The 25733-nt window shown below is 39.7% G+C and overlaps 1 protein-coding gene across 5 annotated transcripts in view; it reads right to left on the bottom strand.

Moving 5' to 3' along the window:
* foxp4 (forkhead box P4) overlaps nt 1-25733 on the bottom strand; it is a 123169-nt gene that overhangs the window by 67932 nt on the left and 29504 nt on the right. For 4 of the 5 annotated variants that reach the window (XM_077726171.1, XM_077726174.1, XM_077726172.1 and 1 more), the window contains exon 3: nt 21496-21620. In XM_077726171.1, coding sequence (XP_077582297.1) covers nt 21496-21561 — 66 coding nt within the window. In that variant the 5' untranslated portion in view covers nt 21562-21620. Of the gene's footprint in view, nt 1-11801; nt 12493-21495; nt 21621-25733 lie in introns of those variants that run through there. The other variant, XM_077726173.1, reaches the window with a different exon arrangement.

The following is a 25733-nucleotide window of genomic DNA, read 5'->3' as shown; positions in this document are numbered from 1 at the left end:
TTGTTATTGATGCGTCTGCCAATAGAAAAATAGAAAAAGTTCCTCTGTTCCAAAGTTGCCAAGATCACCTAAAGCTTTTGGAAGAATAAATGAGTATATATTTCCATATTGTGGAAGAATCCATGTGTATTTGAGTTCTGGAGTACCACGTCATTCGCTGTCTATTATGTTATTATAATCAAATTCAGCATATTACCACAAAGTAGAAGAATGTCCACTAAGGTTGGAATTGTATTATAAGTGGAAACAATATATGTAGCTTTATATTTGGGTTTATTTGATGAGGCTACAAACTGGTTGAGGATGAAAAATATAGGGTTGGGGCATGTATTAACTCAAGGGAAAAAATGAATAAACAACACACTCTTTTCCAGTACATGACCAAAATGGATTGAAGCATATCTGCTGTTCAAAATTGAATGGCCTGTTCTTTTAGTCACCATTCCTATAGAATGTTTTGTGGACACTGGTTTTGCATTAAGTTGTGCAAACTTGCAGTGTCCCATGAGTTAATGGTTTACAAGTCATATTGACTGCTGTGAAAAGGGTCAATATGAAAACAAAGTATGTCGTCATGCAGGATATTTGCTCAGTAATGTATATCATATGAAGAAAGCCATCATGCCACATCTGCCAAATGAGGCACTCTACATATTTTCTAAAACTAATAAATTGATGCAGTAATCTATATATCTATTTCTATATATATGTATGTGTGTGTGTGTGTGTGTATATATATATATATATATATATATATATATATATATATATATATATATATATATATATATATATATATATATATATATATATATATATATATATATATATATATGTGTGTGTGTGTGTGTGTGTGTGTGTGTATATATGTATATATACATGTATATATGTACATACATATATATGTAGACATAGATACACATGTATACAGGAGCGAAAAAAAGGTGATACTGTCTAATGATCGATAAAAATGCTACAAGAGCATTTTCCACTCACCCAAATTGCGTTCTGAAGGACTACCTTAATGTAGAGTTTACTAGCTGGAGCATAACGCGTGAACATCATCCAAAGAAATGCATGCATCAATCTTAACAAGCAATGGTAAGTGAGCTCATCTCTGAGGCTGTGACACTCATTTGATGGGCTACATTTGTTTGTGCTCATTTGGGGTGTTCATGTGTGTAACCTGAGCCAGCGTGTAGTAGCTCCCCCATGCATACTCACGCATACATGAAAAAACCCCATAAAGGCGCTTATTCAGACTTCCTGAATAAAAAAAAACCCTCCACTTCATTAGGAAAGTAAACACAAGTGCTGTCTGAAGTGGCTAATTAGAGACTAATTACTCCCCGCTCGTTACTAATGCAAATTAGATTACGCTGCTTAACTTCCTCATGTCCACAACGCTGCTGTTAATTGAGGCCTTTTGAAATTAAATTACCCGCTAATTAGCATATCAAAACCATTAATTCTGCGCAACAAGGAGCCGTGCAAGGAGGGGGGGCAAAACAACAACAAATGCCAAGTTTCCATAATGAGTTTTGCTAATTGAATATGCATGTTCATTTGCCTTGCACTAGGAATACCTGTGTTTGATAGACATGTGTGCAGATGTGTGTGTCGCAAAAATGGAAACAGCATCTATCATAAGAGAAGCATATAATTAACACAACTAAACACATTTTCAGTGAGTGCGAGATGGCGCTAAATCAAACATGAGATGGACGTTAATCTCATGCGAGAAGAAAGGCGAGCGTGTGAGCACGCAGAGAAGTGGCTATAAGGTATCTTTGAAGTAAAGAACTTGCTGCTCTTGAAAAGTCCCCCGACCCCCTGCCAGCCCTCTCTACAACTAACTGGCCACTCTTCACCTCCTTTCCAACACCATTAGAACTAACTACACTTACACCCACACACACAGTAACATTTTATGGCTGCAAGCAGGTGAACAGCAAAATATTTCATTCAGTGGAATGAAATTTCTTTTGACTAAAAAGACGATTCAAACTTTACGGATTTGAAATGGCGAGTACATTTGCCTGCTTTTGAATAAGCGAGGGCAAACACAAGTGCACACACACCGCACAGCCATAGTGGACCCAGCGGCTATTAGCTTCGACAATCTAAAGATCCATCTCATCCTTGTAATGCAAAACCAGAGAAATAAAGTCATTCTGTAAAAATTCCTTTCCTAACAGCCTATGCAATCAAGGTGCATGAAAGGCTTCATTCACATCTCTAATAAAGTTTCATCTTTCTCACTTCTCATCTCTTTATCCAGTAAAGTCGGATAAAAAAAAATTATAAAAGACAACAATAATGACTGGTAAACTTGAGAGCAGGGAACAGAACAGAACGAAATGTTAATATAACGTATTTCCTTTTTGTGAACGATGGACGCCGCTCAACAATATTTGCCCTAATTGCTACAATTATCGTATTAACCAGTTAGGATTTGAGTGTGTTGATGAAAAAAATTGATTAATCGTCTGTTTCTTTTCAGAGTTTCTTCTTAATCAAAATCTACCATCCTTGAAAAATTAATTTGAAGCCGTTTCTTATCAGTTAATTAAATCTGCTTGGAAGTCTTTTCTTTCTTTCCTTTTTTTTCCTCTTCCACACGGTATGATTAGAATGGTTCTGTTCTTCCTTGTTCAGACACCATGATGTTAGAGGGGGAACTTTTCACTGTCTCATCAAACATTCACCAGCACAAGAATAGGACTTCTTTGAAGGGCCCGCAGCCGACGTCTGTTTTTTTTTTCTTCTCCCCTCTTCCGAACCTCCGCTGTACTGATAAATTGTGCTCCACCCAATAGATCTTTCATTCTCGTTAACACATTCTCATTAACGGACAGAGAAAGCAAAAGTGGCGGGGAGGAAAGGGGGCATTGGGAAAGTCAGAGCATTGAACAAGAGGGAAAGAAAAAAAATGGGGGCCAATAACAGCAAGTCAAGTCTTGATATAGCACATAGCAGAATGAGCAAATAAGTGTAGAGATCAAATAATGTATTGATTTTGTGGAATTGGGGGAAACCTGAGTTGACTCCTCACTACTCATCCCAAGTATGCAACTTAATATACAAATCAAGTCACATGCATCATTTGTTGAGTGGCAACCTCTTTTTTTTGGGGGGGGGGGGGGGTGATAATATATTTGTTTGAGCCGGCGTGAACATGACAAGTAATAAAAATAGATTCCATTGACATAGATTTCACTTCATTCCACATACTGCTCGATTTACTCATCAGAGAGTGACTTTACCTAAGAAAACTAGTTTTCTATTTCTGGAGTAATACCAATTATAAAATATCTGCCAGTGGCGAAGGAAAGCCCCTTTCAAAGAGAGAGAGAGAGAGAGAGAGAGAGAGAGTCAGAGACAGAGGGCAAGAGAGAAAGAGAGAGAGAGAAAGAGAGAGGTAGGGGGGAGAGAGAGAGACAGAGACAGAGAGAGTCCATTCAGTGCCATCAGACCAAGATAAGTTCTCTTTCTGTACTTCAGCACTCAGCAGAGCATAGCTGGACAGATACAGTGCACTCGGCTCATCTGTCCATCCCAGTCTCCTCAGGGAGGCGAGGAAAGATTGGGAGGTCTTGGGGGTAGGGTGGGGGTCTTGTACATGAGAAGGAGAATAAGATGGGGGGGGGGGGTAAATCAGTCAGAAAGAGAGGAATATGTAATATTTCTGTGATTGGATCATCAATGGAATGAATATCGGAACCCAGAGAGTTTTCAAGATCAACCAATCAACCTGCTCCCTCATCAGCTAGTCAGGCCCCATCAAAGCTCCAGGGTGGTTGCGTTCACACTTCCATCTCTACGGATTTTCGTCCAACCATTATTTCTCTCTTTACTCCAGCTGCCCTCATCTTTATCCAAGGGAGACTAGAGATTTCTTAAAGCTACAATTACCACATATAACTATCAATTTCCCCTTCAATTAACCCGGTGGGAAGGGAATGGAGGGGAGGGGGAGACATTCAAATTTTTGGGACAGAGCTGGGACACTCCATTTCATCATTTTTCCCTTCGGGGTGGTGACGCCTTTAGGTGGAGAATTGCACCTCAGCGGGAACAGCTTGACCCTTTTACTGGAGGTCGAATAATGTACTGCTAAGCCCAGGTGATCTGCTTTATTACAGTAGCACAAAATGTGTCCCCCTTTCACTAATACATATTGCGTAAGTAGCACTTATGCAAAAAAAATGCCAGGGAAGTAGTTAAAAAAACAGAGACGAGAGCAAAGGGGGTGAGTTGTATGATGTTTCTTCTATCAGGAAGTCTGTACCCCATATTAAGACTCCAGTGATTCTCAAATTCATTTCTCCTCCTTTTCTGTCCGCCCACTCTTAATATGACGACAAACACCAAAAAGTGTTTAGTTCACCCTCATAGTCCGTCTGCCTACACAGTTTTTATTTACAACTCACTGGGCCAGATCAACTTTTTCTAAGTGACCTTTTGGACAATGCAAAACTGCAATTTTCCCCATTGCAGATTAGGCCTAGAAGGTTGCATGCGGCAGTTCTGACCTTCACTAAACAACCAGCGCCTTTCAACGCTGCTTCCCTTTTTTTTACTTACAGACGTAAAACTTAATAGGAGGAGTAAAGCAGAATTTGTACTCTACACTCAATGTGCCATCTAATTTATTTCAGGGACAAGCAGGTGTAGTGACAAAATGTTCATTCATCCAGCAGTGTATTCAGACCACCAAACATCACATATGACCTTTTATACGATGAACACAGACAAATTATGAGCTCACACGGCAGCCAAATGAGAAATGTGTGTTGATCCATGGCGTCTGAAAATGAAAATAGTTCACAAATGGGATGGGAATGTGTCTGAAAAGTCTCCATTTTCAATGCTTTAGTTGCATTGTGTTGAATTTGCAGAGGGGTCTGATTGATTGACCTTGCGTCGCATTCCTGTCAAATCACTGCTACAGAATTAAATGATTGCTATTGAACGAGCACAGGGAGAGGTAGCAAATGTTGGAAGTAAACTGTGATGACAGCCGGGATGTAATGAAGAGGCTGAGAGGCAACGCAGAGCCGCCGTAATTAGAGACAACAGGCATGACCGCGAGAATCGGAGTGAGCTTGAGTCGAAACAAGAGGTGGAGAGAAGAGGATGATGGTAGGGGAGGGGGGGGGGGGGGAAGAAGAAAAAGAGAGTTGAAAGTATAACGCTGCACAGGCATCCAATCGTGAAAAGAACACTGGCATGGAAATCAAATTGAAAGAACTTTGCATCAAATATTGATTTGTGTTTAAGTTCAGGTATACAAAAAGGTCTGCATGTTTAAGTAGCACAAATATATATCAATGAAGCATATTTTTAAGATTAAAAGAAATAATTCTCAATTGCTCTTCCTTTCCTTTCTTTTTTTTTCCAGAATGAGGGCAATTCCTTTGCAACGAAAACAATATATCATTACTCAAAGTGAATTTTCCAACTCGCAACATCATTTTTTGATGGAGTAATGATGAGCAATTTTACCGATACAAAAACCTCCCTTTTATTTGTTTCTACTGTTTAATTGGCCTTTTTTTTCCTTTTTTTTCTTATCTTATAGAGCTTTCCTATTGCATCCCCTCTCATCCCTGTCAGTCTTCAAAGCCTAACACAAACACACTCACATGGCCTTCTTTCCTTAGGAACATGAGAGCGGTCTCTAATTCACAGGATGGCAAAGCCGCGCCGGACAGCAATCTTGATCTGCCGGGATTAGGATACTTTTATTTGCCCGAGAGCAAAAAGGAAGGAGGAGGGAAGGAAGGGCCAAGTCAGAGGCAGGTGTGTGTGTGTGTGTGTATCTACGTCTTGTTTGGTTGTTCTTGGAGGAAAAAGTCCCAAAATGAGCATTGACAAAAGCAATTTGCTTTCCAGTCAAAACACAGGGCCGCACTTAAAAATGTCATAGGATTCCTTGCCTTTTAAAATACATTAAAGGTACCTTTTTTTAAAAAGAATATTCTACTACTTCTAGCAAAAATGATCGATTTAAAGTTGTGGCTTGTGAACAGGACACATTTAGAATCAAACAGATCAGAAAGGAGGTCCATTTCTCCTTGCAGCAACGCAAGAGGGGAACAAGGGGGCAAGAAAGGTGGAGGAAGGGTGTTAGGGAGGAGGGGATTACACAATTATTCAGATAACAGCTGGGAATAATCTAGTGGCAGATGTCTTTTGGCCAACAATGCCCACCGCACACAGACGAGCGTGTGTAAGCACATGCACACCAACACTAGTTTCAATGCTAGGCAAAGAAGGAGAAAATGGGGAGGGGGGGTAAACAGCGACATGAAAGATGTCAGTCTTTCTGAAGCTCTTCAACCTCATCTGGACCACTGATGAAATCATCTTGAAAAATAAAAGAAGACTATCTTCTCACAGTGATGAATTGCCCTGAAGTATATATACAAGTTGGGAAAACTGATGACCTGTTTGCTTTTTTTCCCTCCGTCACAGGCGCTTGAAAAACAGAACCTAAAACCAAAGGAATTCAGTCCGGGGCGGAGAAAGAGGTGCAGGGTCACATGGTGATTGACAGTTAATTGGATGTGCATGCACGCATACACACACACACACACACACACACACAATAAGTGTATCCCCTCGACTCCTGATAGTGGCTTTAGTAGTAACAAAAACTATGGAAGCGGCGCCATTACTGGGTAATGTTTGCCGAGTGGCTATACCTTGAGGGGGGACAAAAGCAGGAGTTTTGGGGGTACTGAAGTGTCTGGTCATATTTTTATCTTCTGAAGGAAGATAAGCAAACAATTTAGAAAAGCTAAAAGTGAAGCGGCGGTCTTACATGTGAGTTTGCGTACGGCATAAAAGGGCGCGACAGCCGGCTGTCAAAAGCTCTGTCACTCCATCAAGCTGGGCCGCCTATTGTGATTTTGTCGAACACTGGCTAACAGCTCATCCCGTCAGGGGATGGATCATCACATGCTAATGGCTTAAGTCGGCATCCCGTAACCCCCTGGAACTAATACCACAAATACTAATACCATAAAAGAACCCCAGCGACACTTTGGCCTACGTTTGCCAACATCACGATACTTGACGGATTAGAAGACACAATTAGGTCCATTTAAAAGGTCATTTACCTTGCCGGTTCACCATGATGTGGAACAGGGGCAAATGGATAAAAAAAAGGCAATCCAAGTAATATATGACTGCTGCAAATCAGATGAGAGAAAATGGGATATTTAAAACTTTACAAAGCTGGGAGCAAATGGGAGCAGTATAATAAAAGCATTTGCTCATCCCTACACTGCGCCATGAATAAGTGTGCGCTCAAGAGGCCCGCAGCACGTCGCTCCAGTCAGACGATTTACAAAACGCGCCTCGGCGTTCCCGTAAAGCCCGAGACGCGCACTTCGCAGCTGTCACCCAAACCCTTCACAACCATCCGTTTCGATTCACATTAAAGCGGCGGCGCACAAAGTTGAGTCACATTGTTGTTCCGAGCGAAGCTTTCCACTGATCGGCTCCCTCGCTCTTGCACTCGATTGACGGCCGCTCTGTCAGTCTGTCGCGGCGTTTTACAAAACACCAACGGCTCTCTGATGAAACGCTTACAAAAAGGTCACAGGGTTGGAGGCAAGTGGAGAGGAAAAGGGAGTCGGGACTCAGTGAAGGAAAATCCATAACACAAATAAAGCTGTCAGCGGCAAAGCGGAGTTAGCGCGGGACTCCGCGACCATTGAGTGTTCGTAAAGATGCTTTAGTCGAAACACAGACTGTGAAAAATAAATGCAAAGTACTTTCTCATCATAACTACATCCTATTCTATCCAAATGGCATTTCAGGTTATTTTATACTAATGCAAAAAAGGTGAATCAGAATTGGCTTTTGTGGGGGCAATATCCTTTTCATCTATTTGATGTTCCTGTGCCACATCCAGAAAATATCTTTCTTCTGTATTGACGCTTTTAAATCGGCCGCATGTGTTCTTTATCATCACTAGACACTGTCGGTTTGGATGAGGAGAAAGACTGAGCATCTCGCGTGCTTCTGACCTCATGATCCTTGCGACTTATACTATCTGTCTGCAAAACTTGAAAAGACCCCACCGCCGATGCGGCCGCCTCCCCTTCACTTTCCGATTCGCTCTCATTCCTCCAGACTTCACACTGACAGCACGCCTGCAAACCACCACCACACACACACCCCATCAAGTGTGCCCCACCCCTTTAGCTCCAGCACTTTGCTCCAACCATGGCCTCAGGTGCCAAACGCACCCTGGAGAGGCTGATCTAATACTTCCTCAGCTGTAATGACCCACGCCTCAAGAACTCTTGGACGCTCCTTCCAGCCTTTTTACTCGTATGTTGTATCTGCCTTTCTGTCCCTCACTTCCCTTTCCCACCATTCCACCCCCACACCGCCACCCGCTCATAGGAAACAGTCCCTTCCGCTTCGAACTATTGGGTCATTCCTTCCCACATCCATCAGCTGTTAATGGGATGGCGTATCATGGAACAACTGAAAATGTCTCAAAATCGGTTCGGCTCATATAAAATGTTTCATATCAGACATTTGAATTAAAATTCAACGGGTCATCATAACTAATTAAAAAAATGTATATATATATTTTTTTTCTGAATTACGTTTGAGGCTTTCAGAGTTCCTTAAAAGGCAACAAAAGCAACCAAACGTAACCGCACTCACAGGTGGTCAACATCTCTTAAAATGTTTCTCATGGCATCTTTTCCTACCTATTTCTTCGTCTCCTCCTACTCCTTCTATTCTTCCGCGCCTTGCTCTCCTGCAACTTTACAATATGACGCTTGCCTCCTGACCCGTCAGGAAAACACATCTCATCTTTGAAAAATGTGCAAGGGTTTATTAAACGTGTACGCTCCCACAGACACACACAAGCATTGAGCCCCCTACTTCTCCCGAATAACAAGCTCAATTTGAACCACATGTATAATCAGGACTCAGTCAAAAGCAATGTGGCGGCAGTTTTACCATGGCGTCAATCACTTATAACCACAACCTGAACACCCTACTACTTCCTGGACATCTTCTAAATCGACAATTTAATCACATTTTATATTCTACATCTGAAAAATATAAGACAATCAAAATAATTCAAATAAAATTACACAATTGTTACAGTTTGTAGAGTCTTTGGCCCCGAGGGCACCATCCAAAAAGCATTAATACTGACACTTGAAATGATTCAATTTCTTTCACTGCCTGCATGGAGACATTTTTTTTCTTCATCCGACTCAATGAAAATTTTATCATTTCATTTTTTTTATTGTAGCTAAGTGGCACCATAGAAGAAAAAAGCTGCCATTAAAGCCTACATGTTTACTATGGCACTGTCATATATGGGTGCTCTTCAACATCACTTTGCGTAAAAAAAAAAGCCCACTCAGACTTGTGGGATGGGGTTAGCAACAGATTACGGACACAACTTCAAATAGTGTCCATTTCCACTAGAGCACGAGAGGTGATTTAAAAAAATAAAATAAAAAAAACTTTTTTTGCATACTCCTCATTATACACATATTTTCATCCCTACTGATGGAGGTGAGAGGACCATCAGAGTGCATTTATGGATTAAAACCATCATGCCGGCATAGCTTTTAGTCTGGCAAAAGGTTTTTTTTTTCACCCCCAAACCTGTGAGATTCATTGCAATTTTTACCCATCTCTTGACAATGTCATAGTGACATAAGCATAATGCTTGAATGTCAGAAAAAAAACACCCACGTACACACTTAACCGCCTGTTGGAAAGTCTCGGACTGATAGTGGTCTGTCCCAGCAGCGCACGACAAACAAAATGTGACAAGGAAAAGACACAGCTGTCGGGATAGATGAGAAGCGAAGGGAAAACAGAGAAAAGAAGCAAAAGTGTGGAGGGGGAAAAAGAAAAAAAAACGGTGCCGACAAAAAAGGCCAAAGCACAATATTGAAAAGGACAAGAATGTTAAGCTTTTTTTCTTCTTCAAAATGTGCCTTTTGTTTCACTATCTTTAAATTTCTATTGAAACACAATAATGTCAAACTCTGAAAGATCAGTACAAAAAATGGTTGATAAATGGAATTGGTTTTCATACTAAAGAAAATGAGGAGAAAAATCCAAGAAGCAACTGTCTTAGTTTTGTGCGGTGATGACTGATGGTCTTAGAAAAAGGTTTTTCTACGAATCAATTAAGAAAAAAAAGGAACACATACTAAAGAAGTGTCTAAAGTATGCTTTTGAGATTTAGTAAGAATTCCCATCATTTCTTTCTAAATAGCGGTATTTTAATAGCTTCACATCCTTTCTGTCAGTTAATTAAAAGTGGTAAAAATATATAGTTAACATTCTTATTTCACATTCAAAACTTTTACAACGGGCTTTTCGGCATTTGATAGCAAAATGTCTATGAATTTTTTTTCCTTTTCAATTGACATGAAATTACAAGTTGTCTGTCTCTTCAACTCCAAATGTGCCAAGGTCAGAAAGCAGCATCTTACAATGCGTTAAACAGAGCGTCATGGTCAAGGGGGGGGGGGAGAAAAAAAATCCAGTGAGGGGGCTGAGGGGGTAAATGAAATAATAAGGGGGAAAATATCTGAGGCAATATAATAAATAAAATGAATTATATCAAATGAGCCCATTAATAAAGTGGCAATGATGCTGGTGTCAGTTTAGTCACCACATTGACACACAACGGGCGACTGCAATTAGTTGTTGTTTCAATAATTGCTGTTTCACAATCCCTTTTGTTCATTTGATATTTCACATGCAGGTGTCATAACTCATATATAGTATTTGAAATGGAAAGTGTTCCTCGAGATGCTGGCTGAAATAAAAGTGCATTAGACAGCACTCATTAAGGTTATCTTTTATTTTAATTTCATTATGTGGCAATAATTACTTTTTTTTAAATAAATGGAATGCATTTTATCGCTTTTGCTTTTACATTATTGAACGAGTGAACAGAATGCAGGATTGTTTCAACTTTAACGGTGTAGAAGGAACTTTGGTCCAAGTTAATATATTAATTTTGATATTGTTTCGTGCAAAAATGAGAAAAATCTTGACTTCATGTCAAAATTCAGCAAAGGCACACATGGCGGTTAAAATTTCTAAAAGTCAAAACGGATTTGAAAGGAAGGCATTGTTCCTTGACCTTTTGACTAGAGAGATTTTTTTTACTTTACTCTTTCTTTTTAACACAATGAGTTCATTATCATCAGTGAGTGGCGTATAAAACAACGCTCTAATTCAACAATTAAAAGAAATTAAAATAACTAACCTTTAAAAAAAAGGGAGTAAACTTTAAACCCCATGTGTTGTAAAATTACCACCACATAATTATCGTCGGCGTTTATGACCAAAAGACGGATTCATTAGGAGGCAACTTACAATTCACTTGTAAATAAAAGACAATGACAGACGCAACAATAGACCCAAAGTTTCCCATTTACATTAAAAATATATTTAAGCGTAAAAACCTTTTTTTCAACTTTTCCCTATTTTTTAAAGAGAAAAAACGGTTAATTTCTATATTTTCCAACTTGGAAAAATGATAAGTTTTTGCAGGTTTGAAGACAAAAAGAGATGTTATAAAGCTCCCAAGTAATAACAGTGTAAAACTGCTCATATTAAGTGAGCGACTTTTAAAAAGAAAAAGTTGACAAACAAGAAGAAAAGTAGAGAAAAAACTTCTGGCAGCGCGGACAAGACAATGCAATAGATAGTGTGAGTACGTGCGCGTGTATACGTGCGCGCGTGTGTCTGTGTGTACGTGTGCTATGCTATGCATGAACCTGTTCTCTTGTGTTGGGAAGAAGTCAACTTTCACGCCAGCGGTTGGAGCATGTGGGCAGCCCGGCTCCGGCTCCGGCTCCTCTCGGCCCCCCGCGCGTCCACTCGATCTCTCGGCTACAAAAGGCCACACGCGCCGGTGGGAGGGAGCGATACCCAACCGGGTAGAAAAAAAGGGGTAAAAAATAGTGGGGACAAAAACTTCAAAATGAAGACTAAAAAGAAGAAAAAAAACCTAAATGACGGAGAAGGAATCGATGCGAAGACGACGAAGGCGTAATCGCCAGTTAGTCCTCTCCTTGTTGTTCGCTTCTTTTGTGCGTCTCTGGAGTCAAGTCACAACAATTGTGCCGCTCAAAGTGTGCCACCGTGCGCAACTTCTGCTATGCACGCGTTTGTTTCGTCTTGGCTGCTATCCCGTGTAAAAAAACAACAAAAAAACAACAACAACAAAAAAGGAAAAAAGAAAAAAGGGACAGGAAGAATGAAAAGGGAAAAGACTCCTTCGTTTTGTCGTTTGCTGCTTTTTTTTCTCTTCCCTACGCCACAAAGTTGGTCGGCCGCCGCTCCGCTCTTTTTTGCCATCCACTCTGACGCTCACTCGTTGGAAATCAGCCTTGAATCACCAGGGCAGCGTGCGTGCACGCGTGTGCACGTGTGCGCGTGTGCCTGTTGTGTGTGCGTACTGCACGGGGGACAGTTTGTGCGCTACCGTAATGCCTCTAAAGCAGGTGCGCCTTTTCAAAGCTTGACTACAATAGGAAAACAGCGCCTCTCTCGCTCTCTCTCTCTAACTCTCATGCTCTCTCTCCTATCATCCTCTTGCTCTCTCTTTCTCTCAATTTCCTCTCAAATCAGATGATTTCATTTCACTTTAGGGACCTGTAGTAGATTTCCACATTTTATTGTTTAACCATCGAGAGTGATTCGTAAAGCAATCTTCATATCTAAAGTAAAAAATGATGGTCTATTTATTTCCCCTGATTCATAAAATAGTTTGGGAAAGTGTTGTTGAAAGTTAAAAGCCTCTGTTTAGAATGTAAAGATAACAACTAACAAATAAAAAGTTGCCTGCAAGTTATCCTGTCACATAAAGTTACTATATAAGCCCACATAAATTTACTTGAGCATGTCAGCTTTGTACGGCTACGACGTACATGTGTCCAGATGGCGTTTTCACCTCATGCTTGCAACAATGGCTTCCTTCCATATTCAACAAGCATATTGTACATTAGGTAAACTGAAAACTACATTGTCCATAGTGAATTTGAGTGCTAACAGTTGTGAAGTTGAGTCTGGTACACCCCCACATCATAATTTAAATCAACTGGGATCAGCTTCAGCTGATCTGAAAGTGCAAAAGAGCCTATCCCAGCTAACTTGGGTCCAGATGCAGGGGACACCCTGAATTGGTGGCCAGCCAATCGCATGGCACAAGGAGACAAATAGCCATTCACATTCACACTCATACCTTGGGGCAATTTAGAATGTCAAATCAGTCTACCATACATGTCTATGGAATGTGGGAGGAAACCAGAGTACCCAGAGAAAAACCATGCAGGCAACATGCAAACTCCATACAGGTGTACCTATCTGGATTTGAACCCAGGTCCCCCACTGTGAGGCTGACGCGCTAACCACTTCACCTAAATTTATGGACACCATCATTATTATTCTTGCTTGTTTCGGTGCATTAATTACAATGAATTAAAAGGATTGAATTAGGTCTTTAGTTAATAATTTTCCATTTTTTACTTTTTTTTTTACCAAGTAATTTTACTAGACATTTAGGCTCTTTCTTTCAGCTCATTCCAGGTGTATACTAAACATTGAAGTTTATTTGTTGACATAAACAACAATGGATTGTTCAGAGTCAAAACTTACCCCCTCTCTCTATAAAGTCTAGTAGTCTAAATAGAATCATACATTAAGAGAACAAAACTAGTAGGAAGGTTATTTGAAGAAAAAATAAAGGATGATTAAAAATGCATGCAATTGAGAAGATAACTATCTTCTTTTCACAAATGTTGATTTAGGTGTAAAGGACTGAAGTGAGTGTTTAAAAAAGAAATCCACAAATTTAAAAAAAAAAAGATGTTTAAGTGGGTTCACTGCTGTTATATGCTTTCCTTGCAAATAGACAGTTATATTGTGATTGGACAATTTTTACTGTCTGCATAGCTCACTTTGTCCTTGATGTATTTTGGAAGCCTGACAACTCCTTTTGCAGAGTTATTACCACCTTTTTCTCCTTCACCGCCTCATTCATTTACTAATTGACAGCATAATCAGTGTTGAGATTACTGTCTCTGAAGATATTTAGGAATTACATCATGCCTGTCATGGCAAAAGGGGAAAAATGCAGGAGTAGGGAAGAAAGAAAAAGTGTTATAAGTCAAAAAGGGATCTCGGGATAATTTGGCTTCTGCTATTAAAACAGATTCAGTCTTCTACCTTTTCTCTATCAGCGCTTTTACCATTGTAAAATGAGTGCAGTCCATCAGAGCACCAACTCACAAAGGCCCTCTGCTGCAGTAAATCAACGCACATTCATTACCACGATCAATAACTGTAAAAAAATGCTTATACTGTATGCCTGTAAGTACTTATGCGAAAGAAACTCTGGATCCAAATGTATTCTATTATAATTTGCAATGATCACCTTAAATTTGAATCTGTATAACAACCTTTGTCATGAATTGGTGAGTATTACAAAGTGTTTTTGTGTTCAAGTGAGAACTGCTCATTATTGTTGCAAGAGTCGGGGGAGGGGTGCTGGAGCCTATCTCAACTAACTATGGGCACCAGGCAGGGGAAACCATGAACTGGTGAGCAGCCAGATGGACGAGCATTCTCGCTCACAATTTTTTTATTGTATTTATTCAAGTATAATGCACCCTTATATAACGTGCACCCATAATTTGTGACTAAAAATTGGTAGCATGTATTTTGTCATTCATGTATAGCAGGTGTCTGCTTTTACTATCGAACAGTAGAGAGATTGTTGAGACAAGAAGCCTTTTAGGCCATGATGATGAAGTGAGAAAATTGGCCAAAGTCTAGATACAGAAGAGCCCGATAAGTCTGTTTCTGACCCCTTCCATTCAAATTCCAGAACCCCTTCTGCCCCATGTTAATCAGGGTGAATGATTATAAAAGTGGACAGGTAATTAAATCAAAACACAAGTGGCTTCATGAGCTACATTGGCTGTAGTACAAGTTTTTCCTCAAGCTTAATTAAAGAGAAATATGGCAGTGCTTATCCAATGTGTCACAAAGGCACTGATTCCTCCATTACACATTTGGGCTGACTATGGCATGTGCACACAAGCAAAATTCTTCCATTTTCCTCTTTTCCTTGTTGAACCCGTTTCCCTTGTTGGGTTGTTTGTTTACGTATGAGAGTAACATCGTTTGAGAAGAGAGAGTGCGCGGAAAGGGAATAAGTCGTTTGCGCTATTAACAAACTGTGAGCTTTACCAGCCTTCTGGGAATAACGTTGTGGTAAACGAAAGCTGCACTACAATACTGCTTGCCGCCACTGATGTTTACAAACAAGCGTCAGAAGCCCCACAATGCCTTGAGAGCTGAGTAATGGCCCAAAATAAACACAAATAGGCAAGATTCCATGTGGCTATGTAGCAAAACAAATTATACAAACAGAGAAAACTCAGTATCCACATATGTATTCACGCTTTACGAATACTGACAACAAAAGCTGCACTTACTATGTTGATCTGCATGCAAAAATCACGCTAAGGTTGTCCTAACAATAACAAATGAGAAAGTATAAATGCACAGTAATCAGCGGTTGTATGTGGCATCAGTACAAGGGCATTGGGAGAAGTATGAAGAAATTCAGAATAAGAAAGTTCATTAAAGGCCTTTTTCTATTATACACTGTGGAGCACGCACACAGTCACCACGTGAGCATCAACGCACAACCAAACACACATTGCCCGGCATTAGGATGGAATAATTTGGAGTTCCAGTCCAAGGAAGTCATAGCTCTGCGTTAACAAGATGTTTGTGCACACACACATGCATGAAAGCAGACAAGGCAAGCCAAAGAAAAGTGAGGGAGGGTCTCATTCAATACCTCAAGGACTACCTTCATTTTTTTGGCACTAGTGACCAAAAAGTCTGCAAAGGAGTGTTCTGCCTGCAAGTACGTGTGGAAGCGTTTGTAAGTGACAGGCATACATACTCACACCAAGCAAAACACAACAGTTAAAGCTGTGCATGACGACTTACAGAGGCAGGAGACAGAAATTTGACACACACTTTGATTGTCACACTTATAAACGATTTCTCTTTTCATTAACTCACGCAGAAAAGACCAAAGTGTTTGAATTTGTTCATTAGATTTGGTTTTGATCGGTGTAATTCTCAATCCTTTTACCATATGTGCCTGTTTTTTATGTACCATTTAGCTCACACACACCGTGAAAGAGTTTTTTCTTATGTTTGGCTTGAATACGAGCTGGGGTAAATGTGACGTAAAACATTAAGACGGGATGGAGGGGCCAAATGAGTAAATGTGATTAATGTTTGAGATTGGAATGTTTGTTTGCACAATTTCTCATGAAATAATGTTGCCCTGTGTAGTGCCTTGACTTAAGAGTACCACTACTTGGAATATTACAGTTTGCATTATGAGTGAGCTTCACATCTGCTTAAGTGAAGAAAGAAAATACGACTGCTGATGCACATTCATTTGAACAAGTGTGTGTGTGAGTGTGACTTTTAGCTTAATTAGAAGATAGAACCTTATATATAAATATATGAAGTGCCATTTTCCGTTATTAAAACTTTTAACTACAATGGTCTTTGGGGAAGATGGTAGGGTTTACTAGAATTCATATTTGATATGATTTCCTTCTTAATTCTTGTGAGTTTAGCTGATGCTTGCATAGTGGATCGATTTTGTACTCCTAACACCCCCACGCGCACCTACACACACACACTCCCAAACTCACACACACAGTCCGTTTCCCTTGTGAGATCTTGTATCAAAGCAAACAAATGACATGCTGTCTTCTCCTGTCGTTCCCCCCCACACTGTCACTTTTGATGTGCTTGTGTAAAATGACACGCCATATCTCTCAAGCTGACATTATCACTCGCCAATGCGCTCACATCTTCCGGCCGCACGTCCTTCCCACAGGACACCCTACTGCAGGGGTCTTTGTCTCTGAAAAGCTTCACATACACACACAACGAGCAAGTCACAGGTCTGATTTTACCGCTGTATTGTGTCAGCTTTGCCAAGGCAAAAGTAAAGCCATTGTGGTAATAAAAAAGGTAAAAAAAAAAAAAAAAAGGATGGGACTTTTCTTGCTTTGGTAACCTTTTTGGCACATGTGTGTGTGCATTTTACAAGATGAAATGTGAACAGATTGATTTTTTTTTAATACAACGGAAAGAGATGTAACCCAGAGAGCCCCGCCACATTAGTGTGGCCGTCAGTGTTAAGCTGACATGTATAACAGCCCAGATACAATAACCAGCTCAAGACTCTATCAGCATGTAGCGATGAGTTGATAAATAGCAGGAAGGACTGAATTTTTAACAAGAATAAAACACAATTTAAGTTATTATAAAATGTATTATAATCTAAAAAAAAGGGTAACTTCTGGTGATAAGTTATATATATATATATATATATATATATATATATATATATATATATATATATATATATATATATATATATATATATATATATATATATATATAAAAAAATATATATATATATAAAAATATATATATATATATATATATAAATATATATATATATATATATATATATATATATATATATATATATATATATATATATATATATATATATATATATATATATATATATATATATATATATATATATATATATATATATATATATATATATATATATATATATATATATATATATATATATATATATATATATATATATATATATATATATATATATATATATATATTTGCACATGCAAATGGAAAAACTGGCTCAATTTAGGGGGAAAAAAATCAAATGCACCCAGATTTTAGAAAAAGTGTGGTAATTTTCCAAATGTACTTGTAAAGTAATTTGACTACAAACTATACTTCACTATAGTACTTTCACTTTAGTGTCATAACTCTGCACCTTGGACCACTGCACTTCAAAGGACGGTGCTAAAAAAGAATATAAAAAAACACACGCACAAATATTCCTCTTAGCATTTTGACATTGAAAACCCTTTGTGAGGCTTCATTTATCACACATCTTGCACATGTATTTTGTCACCTCGTGTAGAACTACAGCTCTCTTTTCGAAAGAAAGGACATTCATGCCTAGTGAGTTTCATAGCCTTGAAGGTTTAATATCATCAAAAGCAAGATATATATATATATATATATTTTTTTTTTATTTTTATAAAAGTTGAAATGTGGAATTTACTATGTATGCATTGACATATAGGTGCTTGTCTGAAAAGGATCGATGACTTCCACTATGCATCTCTTTGCTTTGGACCGACAGGGAAGCAACTGTTTATGATGATAACTCCCTTGTTATGTTCAAGAATTGTGTGTGTAGTGCATTCAAACATCTCTCACTCTTACACTCAAACATCAGGTGCATTCATTCATATAAACCAGTAAAGATTCCGTGAATAAAAAACAAAGGGTTGACCAGATTCTTACATTTAAAAGGAGAATTGTGACTTTTTAATCCAAATCTATAGTCAGACTCTGACAAACAGAATTCTGACTCTGTGAGAATAAAGTCACAATTATGATTTAATAGTTAGAATATCACAAGTCATAATTTGCACTTTATTTCTCAAAATTCTCATTTAAAAGTGAATTCTCACTTTTTAAATTCAGAATCTTGCCAACCGTTTTTTTTTTTCTTTGCTGCTCCTAATCCTCTTCAATGTATTCAATCTCTCCCCTAACAGTAAGTTAAAGCCTCTTATTTAATCGCCTTGGAAGTATTTTCAACTGCAATTCAATAGTAGCAAGATGGTGACACAAAGGATGTGGAATATGCAGATCATATACTGTACTGTAGTATGAATCTCTACGCATTGCTACAGGTCACTGTGTGTGCATATAAATATTCGCAAAAAGAGATTATGGAGGGCATCAGAGGTCATCACATCGCTTTTTCTGTCAAAATGCTCATATAGGAGGGATTGGTGAGTGAATTTCAATAATTTTCTTTTTTTTTCTCGGGCCAGATTCTGCTATATGTGTCTCCATCCTTCTAATTCTTCATCACAATATGTCTGGCTCAAGTCATTGCTTTCCTTTTCTATTCTCCTGTGTTTGATTCTGACAAATACATGGATTATCGACCAGGGTTTTTTTTTCCCCCCATAAATATACGGCTAATGTGAGCTTTCATGCCTTTGCTTTAATCTGCCGAGTATTTTAAACCAATCTTAAGGAAGGAGACAAAAAAAAAACGCAGAGGTCAGTCTTTTTCAGCGGGAGAGCGAGCGGAGGAGATTTGGCGACATCTCCGAGGCAGGAATGGGAAGTAAGGAAGAGACAATAATTTAGCTTCTATTTAAATTCTAACTAGGATTAACTGTGGAATCGCAAGTATCAAACCTAAGAAGTCTGTCAAAGAAAGAAGTTCTCGCTGCAGTAAGATAGGCATGCGTCCTAACTCACCTTTCCTGCTTTAAATTGCTCATGAAATGTGAAAACAGATCTCTCCCAGTCTGTTGAAAGGCGCACGGACACAATACAGTATGGGATGAAAGCCCAGCACTTTCCTTGAGTGACGCCTCCTTGTTTTAAAAATTCAGACTTCCTCCAATAACTGTCTTCATTTCTTTCACTTTTCCTTTCATCTGTCTTCTTGTTTCTTTTCCTCTTGCATCTCTTTCCCTGTTCTCGCCTCTCTTTTTGTCATTTTTTTCTAGGTCCATCTGAAAGCCCGACAGGCCCCTCTGGCGGGTGTGTAAGGCCAAAGAGGAGAGTGTGATTTGCGACATTACTTCCCTATCCAACTTTTTCAACTGCATCAAGCTACTTCCAGGCCAAACTTCATTTTTTATAGCTATGATATGAGGTACTTACCATTTCGCTGCCATAAAGTGCAACAGATGTATGCTAAAGCAACTTTACACACTCACACATATGCATTAACTACCCCGATGTTACTGAGGAGTGAAGTTGGAGACAGACGTTTGTAGAAGTGGAATGAAGTTTACACGGTCTGCCACGATTGCACGTCTCACACGGGTTAGTTAAGTAGGACACGGCTGATATCATCTGATACACTTGTTTGCTCACCAGCCACACAATCACAGTCTGTCCGGGCTGCTGAGGAAGCATTCAAACAGCTATTTGAACATCAATGCAGCATGCAAATAAAATTCACCACCCCCTTTTCTTTCACATCAGATAAGATAACCACCAAGGCCTCATCTGGCAGCTCTGAAATGTGTTTTGCATCCCGAGGCTACGCTGCAACTACAAAAACATCATATATGAGCCCTCTCAGCAACTTTGGGGAGAAGTTGTGAGCGCGTGCATGCGAGGAATCACACAGCCTAAACAGTAACAGAGAAGGGGCGTGGAGAGGGGATTAGCCAGTGGAGTACAGTAGAGGGGATGAGGTGGCGCTTTAATTTGGAAAGTTTGATTTGAATGACGCATATAATGGCTCCCCAAGATGATGGATTCAGCTACACATGCAATATGGGAAAGCGATCCATTTGCCTTACTCTCTCTCTCTTACTTACTCAGCCTCTCTATCTCTCTCCATCCCCAATTTCTTTCACTCAATCTTCCATATCACCCACATAAAGTGACTTTTTTTTGCCTCTCCTCCTCACACTCACTCTGACTCATTCTTGGAGCCTTTTAGAGAGTCTTCCTTTGTCATCTGTGCAAGAAACGGTCACAGTCCTACTGGATGTACTCTGTTATTTTTGTTGAATGCAATATGCTTGCAATCAATACAACTATTTATCTGTCTGTCTGTCCATCTGCCATCAACTGTAAGCATAATGAGTCATAGGCTGAGGGAATCCACAACCACTCACCCAAGCCACACGCTCCACCCATCATCCAGACCTAACTTTTTCTTCCGCTTCTTCACCGTACTTGCCAGTAACTAGCTGGCTTGTCACAGATTTCGGTACTTCAACAGTTAGTGGGCAATGTTGAGAAGAAAAAAATATGGCTTGAATTGCTACAGTTTAAAACACAGTTTTTTTCCATCTACCTAAACTAATAACGACCATGGATGAGAATAATGTACTACCACATTTGAGATATGCCCACAGAATTACGACAACATTATTCCCAAAGCAATGGGACATTAGGAACCATAACAAAATACTGTATTTTGCCACTAAAATTAAATTAATGACTATAGGTGTTACCACTGCCACTGTGAGAGCCCTTGATTAACCTGGCCTTTAGATAATAGAACATTTAATTTGTGGCAAAAGTGATCATTTTTCCACAGAGAGAAAAATTCTGGTGGCACATTTAGCTCTTAGGTGTCTAAAGTGTTTTTTTTTTTAAATACTAATGGAGAATCCAGACACTTCTTTAGCCTTCTCTTAAAACAACAGCCAACACACCTCTGTGCTCTGGTAGTGTGCAAAATTACAATCGCGTACTGTTTTTCCAAATGATCAGTCAGACTTAGCGATGACTGGAGAAATGATGCGTGCCTACCTGGCACGCGTGTGTCCAGTCCAGAGGGTGTCCACTGGGGGTAGGAGTTGTCATGGGGCAAGCCATTGAATTGATCCTTCACTGTTGCCAGTTGCTCTTGGGATTTAACATCTTTTCTCCTCCAACTGTGAAGAGTTAAGGTGAAAACAAAATGAGCTTTTAAGTTACCACCCACTGTAATACTTGTTTCTCCACTGCATGAACATTATATTTTTGTTGTAGAATGAATCTTTTGGGAGATGATTCAGCGACCTGTATAACACTTCATGAAGATAGTCATTTGGGGAGTTTGTTGGTGCAAAATAAACAGTAGATGCCACTTTTGAAATGTTAAACCACAAACACAGCCGAGTCTTCTAACGTCTTAGATTGGTGTCTATTGTTTGATTAGCATTTATTCGTTTTAAACAGGTTAGACATTTATAGTTCTGCAGGATGACAATGGAACGCATGATATTGTAATTGTTCTTTATCATGTTGGGCCATAAATTGTGAGAATAAATACCTATTACGGCCTTACTGACATTTTGTCATTTGTAAACAACCAAGTAAGGATGAGAATGCCCTCAAAAACACATTGATACATGTCTGGATGATTATGGGCCTATAAAGGTGCCTTTAGACTCTATCAGCACAAAGGTGACACTGTTGCTCCAAAAAATAATGGCAAGGCCTTTCTTCTCTTGCACTCAAACATAATTCTCTCAATTTTCCATTTTCCATTTTGACATCATATCTTCAGTCACCCCTTGCCTTGTACTGACTCCATAACTGGCAAGAAGAACGGCCACAATAACTTTATTTTTTTCCCCTGCTCCAGTGCACAGCATTCAACCCTTAGCTCTCTATTCTTTTTTTTTTTTTTTTTAATGTCATTTTTTTGTCCTCGGCTGCCTGTCCTCTTCTCTGACTCCCAAGGTCAGACAGGACAAACAATGCCAGTGGTGTCTGCCTGAATGTTACTCACTTACCAGCATTGCGCCTGCAGTTGCCTTGGCAACACACTAACCATTAATTTTCAATTAAAACAGACAAAGAGATGACAGCCTAGGGTCCATGGAAGATGTCAAGAAGCAGTATTAATATACGACAAGTGAGCATAATTGTGTGTCCATTTTCCTCAGCTCTCATCTATGCTATCAGTGAGTTGTGAAAGCGGCAGATAATTTGAGGGTATGGGAGACGCTTCTCTCTGTTTTCTGTTAGCCAAGATGTCGTCAAATGTATCGCGATGAGAAATATGGCATTCATCATTACCTTTATGAATATTTTGTCAGGGATGTTATTATTTTCATTATCACTCCATCGAAGATGTTATTTCCTTGGCAATTCAAACAGACCGCAACACATACACTTTCACACACCTTTATGCTGTATGCTAGACATGTAATGGAAAGTTATAGGCCTCTATTTGATTTCCATTTTTTTTCTCCCAAAGCAATCATTCAACTTGTTTGTAGGCACTCCTCTGGTGTTGTTAATGAAGACTACCCTCTGTGTATCCACTGAGTTAATGACTGTTATGTGTTGTCATACACAAATTAACTTAAAGTTAGCCCTAGGTACACATGAAAGGAGAACAACACCCATGCAAAATCTTTAAAAATAAATAGAAGTAATAAATACTTTGCAAAGAGCACAGTTTGTGAAAGGGCCCGTCCCCAACTTAATGCAAAAGTACATTGATTGATGGTCAAGCTCAAGGGGAAACTAAGTGACCTATGAGTGCCAGCAAGACAACAGTAAACTATGTGAGCCACCGTGCTTTGAATGGCAGAGCAATAAAAGGAGCTTGTGCTAATTCAACTCCTTCCCGAAGATTGCACTAGGAAAAAGGCCTGAAAACACCACCAAAAACTGGCATACAAGCTACTTGAATTACATCTTCCCATATAACATCTATGGGGTAAAACTAAATAGGGAAAAGACAGTGCTACATATCCACTTTGTCATTGCAGAATTGTTTCTCATTGTTTTAAACATGCGTTGCTTTTGTACATGCAAGCCAAAATGCCATTTACGATTAGTATTGTTCTCTACATTCTGTATGATTATTATTAAATCCTTGGGAAATCATGTTGATGTATAGCGACAATTATTTCGTTGTGTTTTGTATAGAATGAATTGTTTCAAGTATGACAAAAGGTCTTGACAGGTTTCCATCTTTTCTCTCCTTCACTGACAACCCCTCATCCTGCTATCCCGCAGTAACAAACCACACTTTTATGCCCCCACAACACCCTTCCCTCAACTGCAGCTTTGCCCACCCCCACACACTGTTGAGTGTGCCCCTTAAATCACATAGTCCCTAAACTGCTCCATAAAATATGGCAGGTTCTGTGTTGCTTGACGCACATACACACAAGTATGCACATATACACACATGCTGAGGCTTTTCCTTTCCCCACTTTGAGCTCCCTTCTGTCTCCACACATTACTGCTTTAATTAAGGTAATTACTTTCAGAGTAGTACTAATCGGGTCCCTTTCCCTCCTGGCACATATTGACGCTCATGCACTCATATGCACACACTTTCATTGTGTAAAGTCTGTCACCATACAGGTAAACTGAGCCCTTGCTGATTCGCCAGGACCCCACATTAACACAGAAGAGATTTGACCCAACACCTGTGCTGTGCAATTTGGGCATGTTAGATGTTGTATTACAGCAGAGACTAAAGCCACAATGCTTTCAGCAAGTCAAGCAGAATTCAAGATCGCCGAATCACAACCGGGCACGTGTGGGCCTCACAGTTCAAAATCATATTTACACTTGGAGTGAGTTTGGAGTGTTCGATCAACTTCTCATTCGTGCTTTTACTTCTTATGGTGCCCATACTTGGCTGAAATATCGCCGAACACCCGCCACGACACTTTTAGCGTACAAAAAGACACCTTGTGAAGATGTTTTAAAACTAAACAATGAGATTAAATTGTGTTAGCAGTAGACATCACATAAACCCACATGCAGTATATGGGAATGATAATAATGACTTGTATTTGAAACACTGAAACAGGTTTTTTGTTTTCTAAGAATTGTTGATAATACAAGTCCTATTTGGCAACCTTTCAAAGCTCCACACGTAGCCAGTTAGTTAGACCCCGGGAACTCCTGCTGTTAATCCCTGGTGGCTTGAAGCAGATGACCAATTAAAAATCCTTTGGCAAATACCCAATCAGCACCGTGAGGGTCTTCCTCTCCACAGTACTCCACTGTTTTTTTCACAGTCCTCTCCCCTTTTCCGTTTTGCCCATCATACTGAGCCACAGGGGTCTTTTCACTGCCCATGGTCACACAATGACACTTGTGCATGCACAAAAGCATGCACTTGCACATATGCACACACAAGCGTAGCGCACCTTATTACTCTTTATTAATCTGCAGGGCGTTAATTGAAACCCCCCTGAGTCGGAGCCGTACCTGCATTCCCGCTCTCATTATCATCCAAGGTGCCTTTGGGAGCACAAGGGAAGGGGGAGGCGCTGACGGAAAGGACTTCACAATCTTCTGTGACAGGCCAGTCGTACATCTACAGATCACAGTGAATTCAACTTAGCACTTGGTTTCTGTCACCCCAGTAATCAATTTGGCAGAAAAGAGAAGCCTGAAGCAATACATGGATCTATCAATCCCTGCTTGAATAATAAGTGCTGTGACCGTTCCCAACATTAACCTAGTCATCTGTGTCAATTCCTTGACTCATACCAACATATGGAAAAGCCCTCAACAAATGATTGTTCCACATTTGTTATTAAGGCGGTGATAGATAAGTACTGCAGGTGCAGTTTGTGAGACATCTTTTGTTGGAAGTGCACACAACACTCCTGGATTTAGATCACATTGCCTGCAGCTGCCTCAGGTGGACATCCAAGATACATCTGCTTTGAGTCACAGCCGTTCACAATATTATTATCCTCTGTGATTTAGTTCATAGGCCTTTGGTGTCTCTTCCGGAGCAAACCCCAAATTCATACCCCGTGCAGTTGGCTGTACTTCAGTGCGGGGGGGAATTAAAGGATTGACCAGGATAGACATACAGCAGCATAATTGGCATGAGCTAATTTTGTAATTTTTTGGTGGCGCGAGTGGTTTGCACATCAGCCTCACAGCTCTGGGGTCCTGAGTTCAAATCCAGGTCATGTCCCAGTGGAGTTTGCATGTTCTCCCCGGGCCTGCGTGGGTTTCCTCCGGGTACTCCGGTTTCCTCCCACATTCCGAAAATATGCGTGGTAGGTTGA

The sequence above is a fragment of the Stigmatopora nigra genome, chromosome 10 (genome assembly GCF_051989575.1).
Source record: "Stigmatopora nigra isolate UIUO_SnigA chromosome 10, RoL_Snig_1.1, whole genome shotgun sequence".
NCBI classification, from domain to species: domain Eukaryota; kingdom Metazoa; phylum Chordata; class Actinopteri; order Syngnathiformes; family Syngnathidae; genus Stigmatopora; species Stigmatopora nigra.
Note: the sequence above shows the minus strand (reverse complement) of the source record. Positions and strands in the feature narration are given on the sequence as shown.